This window comes from Aphanomyces invadans (assembly GCF_000520115.1).
Source record: "Aphanomyces invadans strain NJM9701 unplaced genomic scaffold supercont1.4, whole genome shotgun sequence".
In the NCBI taxonomy this organism is placed as follows: Eukaryota; Oomycota; class Saprolegniomycetes; order Saprolegniales; family Verrucalvaceae; genus Aphanomyces; species Aphanomyces invadans.
Window position 1 is genome coordinate 1,364,963 of NW_008580149.1, and position 18,857 is coordinate 1,383,819.

At 54.9% G+C, this 18,857-nt stretch overlaps 6 protein-coding genes across 6 annotated transcripts; 3 read left to right on the plus strand and 3 right to left on the minus strand.

The window, feature by feature from the left end:
• Positions 1-830: 830 nt before the first annotated feature.
• Positions 831-7,194, minus strand: H310_02877 (hypothetical protein). Its single transcript, XM_008866549.1, has 2 exons — positions 6,782-7,194; positions 831-6,736 (listed from the first exon to the last, which is right to left on the minus strand). The coding sequence occupies exons 1-2, from the start codon at positions 7,150-7,152 to the stop codon at positions 1,123-1,125; spliced, it is 5,985 nt and encodes a 1,994-aa protein (XP_008864771.1). The 5' UTR covers positions 7,153-7,194; the 3' UTR covers positions 831-1,122.
• A 488-nt stretch (positions 7,195-7,682) lies between these two features.
• H310_02878 (hypothetical protein) lies at positions 7,683-11,247 on the plus strand. The gene is made up of 14 exons (XM_008866550.1): positions 7,683-7,979; positions 8,050-8,319; positions 8,360-8,538; positions 8,586-8,684; positions 8,727-8,905; positions 8,951-9,058; positions 9,104-9,230; positions 9,286-9,381; positions 9,440-9,582; positions 9,638-9,901; positions 9,950-9,996; positions 10,056-10,115; positions 10,165-10,269; positions 10,312-11,247. Exons 1-14 carry the CDS (start codon positions 7,773-7,775, stop codon positions 10,429-10,431), a joined length of 2,004 nt encoding a protein of 667 aa, XP_008864772.1. The 5' UTR covers positions 7,683-7,772; the 3' UTR covers positions 10,432-11,247.
• H310_02879 (hypothetical protein) lies at positions 10,505-11,253 on the minus strand. The gene has a single exon (XM_008866551.1). The coding sequence runs from the start codon at positions 11,212-11,214 to the stop codon at positions 10,609-10,611; it is 606 nt and encodes a 201-aa protein (XP_008864773.1). The 5' UTR covers positions 11,215-11,253; the 3' UTR covers positions 10,505-10,608.
• Positions 11,254-12,682: 1,429 nt separating this feature from the next.
• Positions 12,683-13,342, plus strand: H310_02880 (hypothetical protein). Its single transcript, XM_008866552.1, has one exon. The coding sequence runs from the start codon at positions 12,705-12,707 to the stop codon at positions 13,296-13,298; it is 594 nt and encodes a 197-aa protein (XP_008864774.1). The 5' UTR covers positions 12,683-12,704; the 3' UTR covers positions 13,299-13,342.
• Positions 13,343-13,823: 481 nt separating this feature from the next.
• On the plus strand, positions 13,824-14,824 carry H310_02881 (hypothetical protein). Its single transcript, XM_008866553.1, has one exon. It carries the CDS (start codon positions 13,852-13,854, stop codon positions 14,779-14,781), a length of 930 nt encoding a protein of 309 aa, XP_008864775.1. The 5' UTR covers positions 13,824-13,851; the 3' UTR covers positions 14,782-14,824.
• Positions 14,735-18,794, minus strand: H310_02882 (hypothetical protein; the record flags this gene model as incomplete). Its single annotated transcript, XM_008866554.1, has 16 exons — positions 14,735-14,866; positions 14,913-15,488; positions 15,545-15,833; positions 15,924-16,009; positions 16,067-16,114; positions 16,159-16,311; positions 16,375-16,527; positions 16,573-17,196; positions 17,265-17,384; positions 17,490-17,650; positions 17,713-17,806; positions 17,858-18,088; positions 18,138-18,452; positions 18,504-18,568; positions 18,649-18,694; positions 18,750-18,794. 16 exons carry the CDS (start codon positions 18,792-18,794, stop codon positions 14,816-14,818), a joined length of 3,057 nt encoding a protein of 1,018 aa, XP_008864776.1. The 3' UTR covers positions 14,735-14,815.
• Between the last annotated feature and the right edge of the window lie 63 nt (positions 18,795-18,857).

An 18,857-nucleotide genomic window follows, 5' to 3' on the forward strand; every position in this document is an offset into this window, starting at 1 on the left:
TTAATACTGTGCCGACTCCTCTCGGACGAGAAGTGTTCGATGTGTACCAATGGACATTGGAAATTCCTCCATACAGAAATCGTCGTGGCACTGGAAACGAGCACACAATCGATTCCACAGCAACACACGTACCAAGTACGTGCACCATCGACGAGTGTAGAAGAATACCTTTCTTCTAACTACGCCGCCGAGTCATCAACGCGAAAGATGCAAGGGACGACGTCAACGTGAGAGATCCAAGCGCAATTTGCACATGACCAGGTTTGTATGCAGTTCTAGTCGGATTTCGCAGCTAGGATGATATATCAAACGACGGTGGTCAAAGGTCACGGTGCATGGCGAAGAGCATCTGACCTTCGGAGGTGTTGCTTGGCGCGACATCCGTCGCTCGCCCATGTGGCCGAGAGGAATCGTATGGAGTGTTGCTGCATGGGGAGATTCCCTCGGCTCAGATATTTGAGATTTTTCAATTCTCCGACAGATAATTGAACCGAATTGACTGACATCTGCGTCGTCATGTGCATCCTCGCAAAATTTTCTCACTCGCACCGTCACCTGCATGGAGACAGTGAATTGTTGAAATATTTGGCTGCGAAGCCTGAAGAAAAAGTACGACGAAAACACAATCTTATTTTCCATTGGAGATTTTTTCCAATCTCAGGAGCGTGCGTGCTGGTGCATATTCTGAAGTGTTGCGCGGCAGATAATTGAACCGAATGACTGCATTGTTGAAATATTTGGCTGCGAAGCCTGAAGAAAAAGTACGACGAAAACACAATCTTTTTTTCCATTGGAGACTTTTTTCCCATCTCAGGAGCGTGAGTGCTGGTGCATATTCTGAAGAGTTGCGCGGCAGATAATTGAACCGAATGACTGCATTGTTGAAATATTTGTAGGCCCGGCTGAAGAAAAAGCACGACGAAAACACAATCTCTTTTCATTGGAGATTTTTTTCCAATCCCGGGAACGTGCGTGCTGGTGCATGTTCTGAAGCGTTGCGCGGCAGATACCGTCGCGGCGGAACTCCGTCGACCCCTCCAGAATAGTCACGACGTTCGCGCGAATGCATCATAACGCAATACCTCGTCCCACCGATCCGCACGGCATATCGATGGATGGATTTCACTCGTCACGCTTTTTCTTCTTCTTGTGGGTCGTGTCCGGTTTGGTGCTGTGCGGCGGGGTCACGGCATCATTCGAGAACAGCCTGGACACTTCGAGGCCAGACGTGAACGCTTGGTTGAACATGACGCGCTGCTGGAACGCCGACAGGAATGGCATGAACATTGCAATGAATAGCACTGGGCCAAAGATGATCCACCCGACGCATCGATCGAAGAGCGCCGCCATCGTTTCAATCATGGCGTGACGGAATCCGAGGCGAACGATCGCGACCTGCATGACCCAGTACGCGACCAAAACCACGATCAGCGTGATTTCGACTATCGTACGCAGGTTAAAGTACACCAGCGCGACCAAGAGTCCGACGACGCCGACAAACGTCAAGTGAAACTTGAGCTTGCGCAGGCGCTTCTGCTTGAACGTCATCTTCTTCGCAATGCGGCCGGACGAGTACCCGACGCACGCGAGCAGCATGAGGAGGACAACAAGAGCGCCCAGGATAATGTACGGCTTGAGCGCAAAGTCGTCTGCGACCGTCTTGTTTTGCTCCGTGTACGCGAGGCGAAACATCATTTGGAGGTATACCCCCACCGCTACGAGAAGGAATCGCGTCTTTCGGACGAACTGGACAAATCGGGAACGTGGCGTCGAGTGCTCGAGGAACTCGAGCTCGTTTACCCACCACCCGAGCCAGCTCTCGGATGAGTCGTTCTTGGTCGTGTGCCACTGCTGCCAGTCGCTGTAGTCGGCAATGCACTTGTCCCAGTCGAGGCCGCTCGGGTTGAAGAAGAATGGCGCCCACATCCACGTCGCCGCGATAATCCACAGCGAGTAGCTCATGATCCCGTAGTTTTGGTTCGTCGGCAGCACGCACGACTGGTACAAGTTGGCATAACATCGCGTTTTCCACTCGTACGGGAGCGGCTCCACGTTGTTGTAAAAGTCTGCCTCGACCGTCCACGAGCAATTGCACCACGAAAACGTCCCGTACGCGTAGAAGAGCACGAGGAGGAAGGCCAGCTCGACGCCGCGGTAAAAGTGGCTGAACGCGTAAAATCGAAACAGTTCGGCAAACTTTTCGTGCTTGATGGTAAACCCACGCCCGGTTGCGCGGTACTTGGCGCCGCCATGGATCAGCGTCCGATCAAAGTAGTTCATGCGGTTGCCCATTTGGAACGTAAAGAAGAGCGGGCCAAGCGTCATGCAGTTCCAAAGAAGATAACTGATCCCGTGGCGAAACCCTTGCTCGACGCCAACGACCGCTATGACGGGCACGACCAGCAAAAACCCAAACTGTAGCGCCCACGACGTATTCAGGACGCCGCTGATCCCCAACCGCCCCGCCTGGAGGTAGTACGCATCCAATCCACTCAGTGCAAAGTAAATCTTGCCGTAGATGAAAAAGTAGATGCCGTACACGGTCATCGTTTGAGTGAAGTACCACCCCAAGTTGCCGTAAAACCACGAGTGCAGGCGAAAGTAGTCGAGGCGGTGTGCCATGCGCATGCAATCGCGGGACGTGACGCACTCGCCAGCACCAGACGACAACTTGGCTTCAAACAGCGCGAGCTGCTGCATCCCGACGTCGCGGCCCTTTCCAACTTGAATAAATTCCTCATGGGTCACGCGACCGCCACGGAGAGTCGTGTTGAACCCGGCAAAGATGTCCTCGGACAAGTTGATCCCTCGCGACGACTTGGCGGTGCCCCCCGTGCCCATGGCAAACATCTTGTCAAAAATGTCGGGATGACCATAGTGCTGCCGGACGTGGAAAAGCGCCAGCATGCGCTGCCCGAGCGACACGAACGACAGCTCTTGGATCTGCATGAACGCGGCCAAGTTGGAGACGCCCCCTGTAAAGACGTACTCGCGGAACCCGATGATGGTGGTCGGGTACTGTTTCGAGTTGCGCTTGTCGTCGGCGGTCGCGAGGAGGTTGGGCATTTTCAAGCACTCTTCCAGGTAATTGTCCTGGTTCATGTCAATGCACTGCAGCCACTCCCCGCGCGTGAAAATGATGGCGTGGTTTTGGTTCTCGGGCTTGCCTTCGCCAAGGATCGGGTCCCCCGGTAGCTCCACGCGGTAGACCTCCACGATCTTGTCGCCCTGCGCTCGAATGAGCACGGAAAAATACTTGGGTGGGCCATCCTTCATCCGCTTTGGGCCATCGACGTACGCGACGCGGAGGCCGGGGTGCTTGACCATCAAGTAGTCAATGTCGAGTGCCTGCTGCTTCTGTTCGTCCTTTTGCTTTCCGTAGATCTGGCACGTGCAAATATAGCTGAATTTCAACGCGACCATGTCGTCGAGCTTGGCGCATCGGGTGCACGCGCACCCGTGGAGGTGCATCGCTTCGTTCTCGCCGATTTCGAGCCAGTGGAGAAAACGAATCGCGTCGGCGTTGTACATCATGCCGCGCACCGTTCGCGCCAGTGTTTGACCGCGGTACGACGCCCACAGCTGGACTTCCTCGGGGAACTTTTTCAGTGCCTCGTGTGCGTCCCGCACGTTGATGCGCTCGAGAAAATTTTCCCATTCATGCGGGTTGATCGTCTGGAGATAGTACAACAGCTTGATCGAGTCGTCGTTTTCGGTCGTGAGGTCTTTGAGCGAGTACAGCACGATTTCGCTAAAGTAGGGCGTCGAGATCGAAAACGAGTGCATTTGGCGGACGGGTCGAGCATCCGGCATGTCCATGAACAACGAGTTCGAGAAGAAGCGGAGGCGGCGCTGGCCCTCCTCCGACCGCGGCTCTGCATCGTAGTTGTCCACCGTGAGGAGCTGGTACGCCCGAGACACGATGTCCATCACAGCTTTGTCGTTGACGAGTTTCTGCAGCTGGGTGCTCGCGTACCGTTGTTCGTCGGCGGGAAAGAAAAACGAGTTGGGCTTGAGCGGAGTGTCGTTGAGAAGCTTGACCAAGTGTTCTTGCTTCGACAAGAGTTTCTTCAACGAGTTGATCACGACCTCGACGTTGTCCACGACAGAGTACAACGATCGTTGAAACTTGACACTTGCATCCGTGGCCGACGCTGGGACGTCCAGGATCGACTTGAGCAGCTCCGCGCATTGCGTGCGGATTGAGTCGAGACCGGCGAAATGCAGTCCCTTGAGCGTCTGGTGCTGGTACGCCATTTCTTCAATAAAGGCAAAGCACTGGTCGACCTCCTTGTGCTGGTCCCCCAGGAGAATCTTGATCACTTGGGACGAAAACTTGTACGACCCGACTACCGCTTGCACGCGCAAGTCGTCCTTGAGCAGCCGCTCCGTCATGGAATGTTCAAACTTTTGCAGCACCTTGTCCTTCTTGTCCTGGACTAGTCGGTCGTAGACGAGGTAGCAGTCGGCGACGATCTCGAGCGACTCGTCGAGTTTGCCCGCCGTGAGAAACACGGGCTGGTACAGCCGTCGGTCCGGCGACTCCTTGGCGTCGATGAGGTAGCTCAGCACACTCAGTTCTCGATCGCTGATCACGTCAGCATCGCGCATGCTTGTGAGGCATCGATTCCACGCCATGGCAAACGGAATCGTGCGTTCGAATTCAGCCCCGGTGACCCCAAACACGCCATTCCAGTTGGGAGGCTTTGGCGCGTCGGCCTCGCCATGACTGGGTGTGGTAAACTGCTGGTAATTGTCGCCCGCGTCGGGGCCGTCCAGGAGCGTGCTGTACACCTCGGCCCTGACCGTGAGCGGCTGGTCTCCTTTGACGTACTCGATCGTTTCAAAGATGCGCTGGGGGGGTGCCTCGACGTTGTCGTGCTTTTGGCGGTTCGTGCCGGCCTTGTCGCTCTCGGCGTCGATCAAGTTGGGCACGATCTTCTTGTTGAACGCTTTCGGAATCTTCTTGAACGAGAGGCGGAGGATGCGGAACGATCGGAGCTCGCCAATGCCGAGCGCAAACCCGTGGATCGAACCGACGATGACCGACACCAGCGCGTAAAAGATCTGCGCGTCGTACATGAACACAATGATCGCGGGCGCCCACAGGAAAAAAATGTACAAGATATTGTGGAACGAAATCTGAAGCATAAACTGCGACACTTGCAAGTACTTGGTCGGGTCCGACAGCCAGATGAAGATGGTTGTTTCGACCAAGTTTTTGACCATGAATTGGTAGTCGAACACAAGTTTGCATGCAAACAGCACGAGCCAAAAGCACATGTATCGGCAATACGCCGACATCGGCACGGGCAGCGATCTGCCGACAAATCCGACGCCGCAGCACGAAAACATTCTGTTTTGGACCTCCCACACGACCAAGACGGCAATGCACGCGCCGCCGCCGAGAAAAATCCGCGGCCCGTTGTCGGCCCGACTGAAATCCAAAAACGACGAGAGCAACTTGGGCAGCGACGTCGCGAGCGTCGCCACGTCGAGCCGACAGGCCTCACAGTTCAACTTGCCGTCGCCGGGGGAGTTGATCACAGCGACCGCGGCCTTCTTCCACACTGGCATGCACGTCGCTTGGTTGTATTGAATGGGCATGTAACTCTTTCGTCCGTCGTCGTCCAGCAGGATGTACGTGCCCGTGCCCTTTTGGCCAAAGCACCGATCGATCACCCCAATGTAGCAGGCACACCTCCCCGACAACAGCTCGATACATTCCTGGAATGGAACGTCCTGAAGGAGCGCCTTGAAGTCGTCCGGGAGGAACTTGAACGTTTTGGCTTTGTCAAAGTTGACCACTCCCAAGCACGTTGCCAGCTTTGGGTAGTTGCACGTGCCGTTGGTAAAGCCATCGTTCGGGCCTGGAATCACGTCGACCAGGTCCGTCGCCACGTACTTTGGCTTGGGGTTGTAGTACGACTTGGAAAAGACGCGGACGGTGGGGCCCATGTCGGGGCCGTACATGATCGGGCTGTCGGGACAAACGAGGACCATGTTGATGGCAAACGCGATCGTGGCAAACATGAGCAACAGATTCGACACAAAGATGCGCCGGAACGACACGAGCGCGCGGACCCAGCTCCGCGTTTCGTGGAACGTTTTCTGGACCACGCTTGGCGCGCCGCGCTTGTTGCGACTCGTGAACGCGTCGGCGATCGTGAGTTCATTGTACTGGAGGCACTGTTTCGTCCAGAAGAACTCGTTAAAGTCGTCGTAGTTGCGAATGTCCGTGTGCGGGGCGCGCGCACCCATGGGCGTTTTCTTGTCGTTATCCTTCTTGACTTCGTCATACATGGGCCGGATGACGGACGCCAAAAAGTGGCCCGGCGCTTTCGTCGTGTCGGCGTTTGCTTGGGCCGCCAGGTTGTGGAACAAAAAGCACAGGAGCTCGGGAGTTTGCCGGAAGTTGCCAGCCTCGCCCCAGATGAGAAAGAAAAGCACCAAGTCGGCCAACGGGTCAGGGAGGAACTTGGGCGGTTGCGACAGGTATTTACACCACTTGGTGTAATTGTCCATCAACTTATCGTGCAAGTTGGTGACCGCCTTGTGGAGCAATTCAGTCTCGTTGATGTCGGTTCCCGCCGCTGTCTTGAGGGACGACGGGTTCGCATACTCTTTGAAGTTGGCCAAGAGCAACAGCAAGTGTTCTCGCTGGCAGTTGACGCTGCTTTCTTGGAAGCCAAATGCAGTTCGAAACGTTTCAAACACGTCACCATACGTGGGCGAGCTAGATCGAGGTGAGGACCCGTGAAGGTGGAATCGACAAGCTTACGAGGTCAGCATCTGGGCAATACCGCGATGTCGAGCCGGCAAATTGTCCATATCGAGGATGTTGCACTTCCCCGTCGACCTTTTCGGAGTCGCGCCAGACAACGCTTTCCCTCGCTGCCCCTTGATCATGGTAACGTAGCGAGACATTTTGTTGTTTAATCGACTTGCGGTTTCTTGGTCTTCCGCCGTCATGTACTTGATCGATAGCACACTCTCCATGATCTCGACAGCCTCATCGAACAAGGCTTCGGCGCCGGCCTGGTTGCCGCTGTTTTGCATCGACAGTGCCGAGTTCACGACGGCCATGGCCTTGTCGCACATGGCTTTCTGCCTCAGCAGGTCACTCGTCGCGCTCGACTGCTCATTCGACATCGAAGACCCTCTGCGGTGTGCGTCCAGAGCGCAGGGGAAGTCAAATGCAAGAGCGCCGTGCCGCCTTATATTTCCACTCGTAATCCTTCGAAAACTCAAACGCCAATCAGGTCGGATTATTTTACAACCCGGCACAGAGCTAAACCAATCATACTACGTGTACTGGAACGACAGCTCACATGCCACAAGCATGTCAGCCACCGTGCAAAGATTTCGCCATCGCCTTCCTTCATCGTGCTGCGTGTCCAAAATGGTCTGCGGCCAAATGCATTCGGCGCCGCACTCCCGACGAGAAACAACGTACTCACCAAGCTGATCCAGACACGGCAAGCTGTAGTCGCATGTCCTGTGCTTCATCAACACGCAGCAGCAGCACTCACAGGCTCGAAGTTGATACATCCAAGCCAGCCTCACTTGTGCAGACGCACACGCCATGCCAACATAAGCTTGCATGCATGCCCGGATATCAATGTGGATGAAGGCACAGTGCAGCACACCATCGCGTTTCGGGATTGCTGATGTCTAGTCTGGGTATATCCGGATACGGCATCGATCTTACGGAACATCTTGGGACCGTTGGCGAAACGAACTGCTCCAGGGCGCCCAAGGCCGAGCAACTCATGTGGAAAGCAAATCGAGATAAACTTGCGGCTGCCGCGAGTACAAATGTGTCAAGCTCGTCGTCGTCCGTGGCGCTGAGTGGAGCTAACGTGTCGTCAAGTGCCTCGATTGCCCGTCGAGGAAGCCATCCGCGCGTGACCCCGTCCAAACTCCCTGGAAAGCCAGCAAGCAAGCTCAAAGCGCCGACAACGCAAGCCATTGCCGAGGTATGCGAACTCAACGACTTGAGGAGATGCATGGCAGGAGGTGGACTTGTCGTCATGATGCTCGGTGTAGATTGAACAAAAGCGCGAAGATCGGCGAAAAGCCATGGCGCAGGTCAAGAAAGAGCGCGATTACGAAAACATGCTGAACGAACAAAATGGAAACCCCGGTGATGTGGATTTTCAGCGCATGATCAAACAGTTCCGCGACCAGGAGCACCAAGAGCAACCGTTTGTGACGAAGGCCGACATGCAAATCACGATATGCGTGCGCAAGCGACCTGTCAACAAGCGCGAAGTAAAGGGCCGAGACTACGACTGCGTCACTTGCTGGCATCCAAAGGTGCTGATCGTATGTCCTCGTGTGGTTCACGGCGCTTTAGGTCATTATCCACGACTGTAAGCTCAAGGTCGACGGCATCACAAAGTACTTGGACAGCAACGCCTTCGAGTTCGACCACAGCTTTGATGAGTTCACGTCGAACGAAACGGTGTACAAGTATACGGCACAGCCATTGATTCAATTCATCTTCAACGAGTGCGGTCGCGCGACTGTGTTTGCGTACGGCATGGACCAGCCGCGCCCATTTCAACTTGTCCGGCTTGTAGGTATGGCCAAACCGGCAGCGGTAAAACGCACACGATGGAAGGAATTCAGCGGCAGGTGGCAGCTGACATCTTTGTTGAGCTTGCCAAATTTCAAACCAAGTGAGTGCGCTTGGCCATGGATAGCCAACTGATCATGTATAGCGACCGGGCGCTTGAAGTGTGGCTGAGTTTTTTCGAGATTTATGGCGGGCAGTGCCAAGATTTGCTGCGACAGAAGCGCCTCACGATTCGCGAAGACGGCAACGGCGAGGTTCAGATCGTCGACTTGGACGAAGTGATCATCGCGAGCGAAGCAGAGCTCCTCCAAGTGATGCAGCGAGGTTCGAGGCATGGTGTCGTGCGCGACGTAACTGGTTGCCCAACAGGCAATGCTCTGCGCACCACGCACGCCACCGAGATGAACGACCAGTCGTCTCGCTCCCACAGCATTTGCCAGTTGAACATCCGTGAAAAAGGAAGCTTGAAACTGCATGGTAGAGACGGCCCCGTTGGAGAACTCGAGCTCATCGCTGGCGTAGGCAAGCTGTCCCTAATTGATTTGGCTGGCAGCGAGCGAGGCGCCGACACCAAGAGCCACAACCGCCAGCGCCGCATGGAATCGTCCGAGATCAACAAGAGTCTGTTGGCGCTGAAAGAGTGCTTCAGGTGGGCGATACGCTGGTCGTTGTACATGATGGCCACACACTGACCTGCGATGCAGGGCACTGGACAGCGGGGGAAGAGGCGCCCATATTCCATTTCGAGCGAGCAAGCTCACGCAAGTCTTGAAGGACTCGTTTGTGAACACGAAAGCTAGGTACGACACGCAAAGGTGGGAGGGGGCTATCTTCCAAGCAATGGCTGGCTCGACATAGAACGGTCATGATTGCTGCAGTGTCGCCGTGTGTATCATCGGCGGACCACACGATCAACACGCTCCGATATGCCGATCGCGTCAAAGAGAAGCAGGTGTCGGATGACGTGGCTGACCCTGCCCAGGTCAAGTTTCGGCCCCTCGGTACAGGCGTCCGTACTGCATTCGGTGGCTGACGCGACGAAATGTGCGCTGGCAGAATCGTACAGACCCGGCTCGAGTCCGGACAAGCCGGCGCCCCTTGGTCCAAGCACGGGGAATTCTCTGGCGGATTTGATGTCGCAGGCCGTGTGGCGCAACATAGCCGACATGACGATCAAACCCGTCGAGGAAGCAACACCACAGCTGGCTGCGTTGAACGAAAACGACGACGATGTAGATGGCGAGATGCGCGTGCGAAAGGACTCGTGCTCGAGCCAAGATGACATCAAGTTGCTCCACAGCTCGTTGCGTCGTCAATCGCGTACGTACGTGTGTCGTTGGCAAGGGCGAACTGAAATTGGATGGCCAGTGTATCTCGTAGGAGGAGATCACTCGCTGGAAGAGCTGCATGGAGTGGTGGGGCTTCTCTCGAAGCCAAAAGGAAAGGAAGGATCGAAATTGACGGTTCATAGTAGGTGCAAACCCTGTACGAAGAGCAAGAAAACTTGCTGAATTGCCACATGAGCGCCATACAGGTAGTGACGTCCAAGTTGAGTCTTCCCGTTAGGTCAGGGACTTGTATAGGAAAACGCCGAGCTCTTGACAGAGGAAGGAATGCTTCTCTCGGAAGTCCAAGGTGACGCTGTTGTCGACTACGACATTGACTTGTACGCGTTGAGACTCGATGAGGTGCGGAGTCGCCTGGATGACGAATGCCCATGGAGTGTGTAGATCCTGGAGAAGAAGGAGCACACGATCAAGCGCCTGCGCAAGCAATTGGCGCTGTTCCGTCGCCGCTGCCAGGAAGAAGAGAGTGCATCCAAGAACGTTGGCCAAGTGTCGTTCTACTAACAGCCCATCGATCCCACGGATCACAAAGGTGGAACGCTGCCGAGGGCGATGCGCGCAGGAATGTCATTTGGACATGAATCTTTCAAGTTAGATATTATTCTGCCACTCTTGGTTCCGTTTCATGGTGCGCATTCACGCACATCCACGGAGGGATTCCTGGGGCGAGGACTAACGCATTTACGCCGTCTTCTTGGGAGACGAAGGGGTCTTGAGCTGGTTGTCCGCAACTTTTTGCAACACGGCGGATGTAACGTCCTTGGTGACATCGGCGGCGAGGCCAGAAAGGTCGCCGACAACCTTGCCGCTGTTGTTCTTGATGTTGTCAATAGCGCCGTCAATGGTGGATTCGTGGCGCTTCAAGAATGGTTGAAGAAAGTGGGTGAAGAGGAAGGTCGCGCCTTGAGTGGACGGCAAGAACAGCCAGACGAGGAAGCCCAACTTAAACGCGTAGTAGAACGGGATGAAGTACAGCAAAAAGTCGACAAACACTTCGACGATTTGGAACATGCTGTACACGACCCAGTATGTCAGCCACTGGGTGTCGTCGTGGGAGCTGTCACTTTCAATCGCCTTGAACGATTCGTAGGCAGGGTAAACAAACCCGACCAAGTTACACAAGAGGCCAGCACCGAACCCGAGCAACACGACGAGGAGAAGGACAACCGACCCGCCAGCGGCAAGGTACAACTTGTCCATTCCCGTTTGCTTCTCCGCTTCAACGAGGAGGGGCACTTTATTCAATTCCGCTTTGATCTTGTCCGCGTACGCTTGGACTTGTTCCATGATGATGCTTGTCGTCGAGATCGAGAATTCCACACTGACCGCACACGGGAGACAATCCCCCAACTCTCGTTGGCCGACACGTATTTTAATTCATTCATCTAGAATTCCCTAGATAATTTAATTCAAGAATACAATCCCTCCACCCGCCCACGTTCAACATCCGGATACGTGTACGAAAAGAGGGCCAGATTTTCCGGATACGTCGACGAATCAATCAGAATGAATGGTCGAGTCGTCCCAAATTTTGAAAAAAGCCGTTTACAGAACGGGACTTCCAGGACTTGCCTAAACCAACCCAACGACACATACGATCAACCAATGGGGCGTACGAACGTGTCGGCTCCTGCAAGAGCAGGTGCACGGCGCAATGTACCAATGGACAAACGATAAGATATGGTTTGGACAGGAGCCTGCAATGTCCATCTGACCAGTCGCCGCATGCCCATGACGCGTTCCCATTGGCTAAAATCACGATTTAATTGTAATGAACCAATCAGATGTGTCTAATTCCCTCGTGGAGTATTTTTACAAACTTTGTTGCGCTTTAAAAAAGGGAATTGTCCTAATTCGGAAGGTACCTAGGAAACAAGAGTGTTAGTCGTTTCCATTGCGGGGGGATCAGGTGGATGAGTTGGATTGGGCGTCAAGTTCAAATGCGCTGATATTTGAGCGATCGACAGCGCAGCCATGGCCGACAATTGCAGGCGGTGCATGATGGATCAGACGATGGCTGTACTAAACGAACAAGCGGTCGCGAGCAGTTGAAGCCGCGCTGTTCGTGATGCGTTATCTCTCGTCGATTGCGTCAAGAGTGCCTCGCATGTCCATGGTCGTTAGGCTTGAGGCAGAGTGCCTGATTTCGTTGAACAAGACGAATGTGAGCTCGTGACGACTTATCGAGTGCGTTGTGGCCTTGATTTGCTTGCTATTCTCGTACGTGACTCGGTTCGTCTGTCGTCCATGCTTGACAATTTTAAAGCACAACGCGTCAAAAAAGACAATTTCCGTCCCATTCCAGAGAGGCTTCAACAAATCAGTTTGTGTGAGGCGTCTCTTCTTGTCGCCCACGGTCATACCCTCGTCACTCATTCTTCGCGAAGGCTAGTGCCGTCGTCGGTGTGGTACCCTCCACAACCTCACTTGACAGCCCTACTAAAGCGAGAACTCCACTCGTTCTGCTAGCTCGATGCCTGTCGGTCATCTTTCTTTGTATACAACTTCGCTGGACATGAAGAGACTCCATAAACCTCGACGCTTCATGCACGTCGGTCAGATGTAAACGTCGTGACGATTCTGCAAAGGACGCAGAGGCAAGTGGTAACCCCCATGGCTGTAGAGCTGTCATGCAGCGGAGAGAGTTCGCTTTCATGAAGCGGAAATTCAAACCATTGGGGCAGCGACCACAAGCGCATGTGCACTTGGAATGAATGTAAGACGCGGAATGTTTGTGCCTGTAAGTTGTTAAACCGCCGTATATCACACATCGACCCATGTCAGCGCGGCCGCCGACAAAGATCGTGGAGGAGACCCATGCACGCCTGCGAGCAGAACTGGACAGGTTAAACATCCCACTGCTGGATATGTTGGAAGAGAAAACTGGTGTCGACAAGATCGTGCTGGTCGTACTGGTCATCGTGTTGTGGAGCATGGTGATTGTTGGAGGGGTCGGCGCTGGCGTTGTTTGCACGACTGTAAGCTTCGCCTACCCTGGGTACGCTTCGTTCCGCGTCCTGCAAAAGCCCGCCGTCGTCCGACCAGGCGAGGTTCGTTTGTGGCTCATGTTCTGGATCGTGTTTGCATGCTTCAAGTTTGCCGAAGTGTTTGCGGACAAAGCGTTGGCGTCGTGGGTGCCATACTACCACATCCTCAAGCTGTGTGCTATCCTTGCACTAATCGTTCCGTCCACGAAGCGTGCCACGTCCTTCTATACACATTTCCTCGTGCCATTCGTCAAGCCCAACGAGACGGACGTTGATAAACTCCTGCGTGAAACCCAGCTCGAAATGGACCGTGTCGCCGCCAACGTGTACAACAGCGACATATTTCACGGCGTGGTGAATCTGTTCAAGGCCAAAACTGCGTAATACACAAATATCCCAATCCATGCTCGTTGTCGTCGAGCCTATGCGAAGGTCTTCTTCGACCTCGATGCTTCTTCATCGCAATGCAATCATCTCGACATCACCACGTACTCCACCACGACCGACTGTTCATGAAGTACATGCCGAATCATTGCGACAAAGTTGATCGCCTTTGTCACTCTATCACTCTGACCTGGGCACAGTGTGGTGGGCGATTTAGACGTCGTGACTCACACGCATTCTAGCGCAGTAGGTTGCGAAGCATGAGTCCACATTGGCAGCACATGCGGCGTATTTTAAGAATCCACCAACTGGCTCAAGTCGTCGCCACCGCCATGATCTCTATCCTCCGCATTCGGCCGCTACCTTCCTGCCCCTTCGCGAGGCACACCGAGCATTGTTCTATCATCATCCCTCTGGCCCTATTATTCGAATGGAACGATTTGACTGGTCAAATTCATTCTGAATCGCATCGGATTGGTTGAAATTCAAACGCTGCATTTGACACCACAGAATTATCGAGTGACTGCTGAATTTTTCCTTCCTTGGTTGGCACATGATGATGCTAGTTCGGTTGACCCAACGCGCAGTGCGCAAGCAACAAGCGTCCTTGGTGGCGCTGGCCGTGGAACCTCATGCCAAGGCCTCATCTGCCTCCATGGGTGTCCTTGTCGGTGCGTCGGCGTTGATGTTGGCATCTTTCTCGACGGCCGCGTCCAATGACCACGCGTTGAACCCCAACGAGTGGCGATCGTTCCGTGTGTACAGCAATGAACGGCTGAACCACAACACGCACAAGTTGCGCCTGGAATTCCCCGAGGAGGACCAAACCAGCGGCCTCACTGTTGCGTCGTTCCTTCTCACGAAGGCGCATCTCAACGGCAAGACTGTCATCCGTCCATACACGCCAACGTCCGCAAACTCTCAAAAGGGCCACCTGGAGCTCATCGTGAAGGGATACCCCACGGGTACGATGAGCAAGCATCTCGTGAACTTGAAGGCAGGCGACCACATCGACGTCAAGGGCCCGAACATCAAGTTTACGTACAAGCCGAACTCACGCAAGCACATTGCCATGGTCGCGGGAGGCAGCGGCATCACGCCAATGCTGCAAGTGGCTTTGGAGATTCTGCGTAACCCCGAGGACAACACGGATGTGACGTTGATTTTCGCCAACGACACGGAAGAAGACATCATTCTCCGCGACGAGCTGGCGTCGTACGAGCAAATCTACCCTGGGTTGAAGGTCATCAACGTCCTGAGCAAGCCCTCCGCGTCATGGACGGGCTACACCGGCTACGTCACCAAGGACATCTTGGAAAAGCACCTCCCTGGACCCTCCACGGACAACTTGGTCCTCGTCTGCGGCCCGCCTGGCTTCATGCACGCTGTGTCGGGCGGCAAGGCTAAGGACTACTCCCAAGGTCAAGTCGAAGGCATCCTCAAGGACCTCCACTACACGTCCGAGACTGTCTTTAAGTTTTAACCTGCTCAATGTACAAGTTGCTCATGGGGCTATGTTACTCTCGCGTCAGTTCCAATACGCGCTCTCGGTGCTTCTTTGTCGTCGTCTATCTGTCATGTAAGCATGGGTCCATGGCTGCAGGACGGATGTACCTTTAAGAGGTTCTTGAGTCCCACGACTTCTTCCTCGAGCATGATTGCCTTGGTCGTGAGCTCTGCACACCGCCGTTCCGTCGCCTCCACGGCCTGCATGTGCGTTGTCTGGGCGCTGCGAAGCTTGTCCTCGAGTTTACGCACTTGCGCCCGCAACTCGTGGGCGTCGTCCATGCCAGTCGGTGTGGCCTTGCCGTCCTGCTTGAGCGGCTGCAGTTGCATTTTGAGCTCCTGGAGCTGTGCCACGAGGACGTCCTGCATTCGCTTCATCTCGTCTTTGGTCTTGTCGTTGGACTTGTCCTGGACCAGGCGGTCGTTTTGCTGCTGCAATTGATCACGCGCTGCGAGAGCTGCATCCAGTTGCGACCGCACTGCGGCCAAATCTCGCTCCTTTCCGCTCAGGATTCCCTTGAACGTTTCCGCTGCTTGAAGGTTCTTTTCAACCTGCAAGCGGAGCTCTTGCGTGCACGCATCGACCTTTGCCGCGACTCGACGGCGCTCCACGTCACTTGCGTGGCTCTCCGCGGCAGCTTCCCGACTCCATGCGTCCAAGTCTTCCGGCAAGTCGCTGCATGTCTACGTTCATGCGTCACAAAGACCAGTTCAACGACGACGACGTCAGATATGCACACCACGCCATGGTCTTGGATGATGCCGCGCATTTTCATCGTCACTCGGTAGAGCGCATCGTAGCGTCCGCTCCATGCAGTGTGCCGCTCCTCGAACGCTGCAAGGCGTTGCACTAAATCGCGTTCCCTCGATTCATAGGACGCAGTCCACGCCGATCTTGCCGCCGCAACCAGCGCGTCATCTGCGACGGCGCCGCCGTCAGTGGACCAAACCGCCTTGTCCCCAAACAACTCGACCAACTTTGCGCGATACGATGCCGTTTGGTCATCCATTTCCAGCGCGGCCCGGGTCCTGCCCCCGAAACAAGTTAGCTCTCCAGCCCATGCAAAACTCACTTCTCAGTGACCCAAACGCAAGCAAAGTTGAGACCCCTTTGCGTACATTTCCCTGCGGAGGTCCGACACTTCGTTCGTTCGTAGCGCTAATGCCCGCTCGAGCTCGTCGATTTCCCGACGCAGTTGGCGCGTCTACATGAAAATTGGCGCTGACACGGACAGAAAAACAAATTTGTCAAAGCGAGATACCATCGATTCCATCTCGCGACCACGCTCCTCGAGCTCTGTACATCTCGCCTACCAACACGTCGTCAATCCAACGTATTGGACAGTTGCTGCACCTGGCGTCGAGCCATTTCTTCCTCCGCCTCCTGCTTGAATGCCAGCACCTGAGCATGCTGGGCCTGTGCCTGCTGTTGAGCTGTCTTTTCAAACTGGACCTGGTGCGCTTCCACGTCGAGCAAGATGCTCTTGAGCTGGAAATCCAGCGCCACCTACCAAAGGCACCGTCTGAAACTTACAAGGACTCGACCCTCTCCACGTTTATAGGTACTCACCTTCTCCTCGTACAAGGCGTTGCTTTTGGTTTTTTCAGCAGCAATTATATTCATCAACGCTTGCTCTTGCGCTGATGCCTTGTCCAAAGCTACCCCGAGCTTTCTCTCGCGCTCCAAACCATCGGCCTTGGCCTTTTCCAAGTCCTCCACACTCTACCGATCCCTCATGTCACTCCATGCGGAGCTGTCTGATCGTACCGCAGCGAGCTTGGCTTTTTGGTTGACCAACGTGAGCAACTCGACGCTAAGCTGTTGAGCCTTGGCCGACTGGGCCTGCAACGACTTGTTGACTGCGACAAAGTTTGCCTTGAGCGCCACGAACTCGATCGCAAGCTCCTTCTTGTCCGCCACCGCAGCGGTTGCCGCGTCTTGCGCTGCGCGTAGTTGGGTGTCATGATGCTCTTCCCGCATCTGGAGTTCGAGGAGGTCGTTTTCGGCGTTGAGCAGCTTGGTCGTGACGTCAAACTTGTCCTTTTCCAGGGCTTCCAACACCGTGCTGTGCTCGAGTTGGCAGTCGACGAGGGCTTTACTCAGACTGAGCTTCTCGCGTTCTCGATCGAGCAATTGCTTTCGCAGGCCGACTTCGATCTCGACGAGGCCAGCGACTTTGGTGCGGTACTCGGCAAGGCTCTTGACGTGGGCGTCGATCACGTCCTTTAGCTTTGACTTTTCGATGCTGTCTTGCATGAGTTTGCCCTCCAAATCGTGTGTTTTTTGCACAAGCGCCATCGTCGACAAGGACGCTGTCGTCCCATCTATGACGTTGGTGTCATGGGGCCGTTGAGTTTGCCAGAACAATCGCTCGGCGTTGTGGCGGCGGCGCTATAGGTAGAGTGCCGAGGGTTAGCGACGCTTGGAGATCGCAGCCAGTGGCATGGGTTCACACGCACCAACCCTTGCACCACGTCCGAGTGCGCCAGTGGAAATGTTCGCATGTGTTGAAGCATCGCTGCAACCCGCCACGTGGCCTTGGCGCCGTCGTGGTCGCTGGGAGCGACAAACAGCAGTGCCTACGCCATCGAATCGTCGGTGAAGATGGTGGTTCGATGAAAAGAAAAAGTCTCCAATGAACCAATCCATGCATGCAAGGGATGGTCGAGGAGAAGCGGACGAACATGGGTCAGCGCATCGCCGCCCAATGCATGATGCAGCACTTGAGTCAAGATGGAGCTGTCGTAGGGCGGGAAAGATGCGGCGGACTCGCACGCTTTGCACACCGACTCGAAAGCGTACAGTGCCTTGTTCACCAGCGGGCCTTCTGTCAACCGCACCGCCGCTGGAATCTACGTGGTCATCCATCGACTGTCCGTTAGAAAAAGCCCCATCGCAACAACCGACATGCCTTGGTCAGGCGATCGAACGACGGGAGGTCCACAACATCCAACGTCGACTGCACTACTGGACCGGCAGTCGGCACTTGCTTGACATACACCTAGGACCACTCGCATGATGATGCTGTTTATGCTGCGGAGGGTCCGCCTACACGCAAAATGGCGCTGGTAAAGTCCGTGACTGGGCCAAGCGACGTCATGCCGGTGCGCCGCCGACGGCGTCCGTCCTGAATTGCCGCTTGGATCGTTGCAACAACGTCCGTGGACGATTGTATCGGGCCGACTTTGGTAGCGTTCTTGAAATCGACGCCAGCAAACTTGTCTTGCCGAAGTGCCACTGCAACAACGGGCCCGGAAGACGATGGCTTGGGTGCCAAGAGATCCTATGATGGCGACAAAATGGTGTTTGAGTGAAGACGGGAGTTCACATACCACAATCGTCTCTTCGTACAACTCGACGAACGAAAGTCGGACAAAGAAGCGAGGCGTCTGTGGTGGCTGGTTGCCGCTACCGTGCTTGTCGGCAAGCAGAAGCAAGAGGTTCTGTAGCAACGTCGCGGCGACGCCCGCATGGGTGGGTCCGTTGTCAGTGCCATGAAAGAACGTGCTGCGAATCGTGCTGGACGAGCCGCCGCAAAGCAAGCACGAATTGATCCCATTCACACACGACGTTAGGAGTGGAATCAGCGCGTGCTCGACGACATCGAGTTCGTCCGCGTTCTGGAACACTTGGTCGACAGTCACGGTCTACAACAACACCCAAGAGGGAGTTGTGGTGGCTGGAACAAATGGGACTACCTCGCTGTTGTTGCCCTGCTGCGATATCGCCACACGAAGACCGTCAACGCTGACCGTTCCATTGTCTGGGGAAAGCCAACACGTATGGATGTTCAGGCTGCCCCATGTCTCGAGACGAATCGTGTCAAGCAGACGGATACCGTACCTGACGACGGGCCAGCACGCACATTGTCACATTTGTACACGTAAACCTAGAAGCATTCGTGCAAGGCTGAGGAAATCTCATCTAGTACGCTCATGTCCTACAGGTATGGGAACCCCCGTCGGGTCATCGTCGTCGGGAGGCTCCATCGACGGCGGAGAGTGCAGTGTCGAAACCGCGGCGGCGGTTTCAACCTGCGAAACGGGGATTGG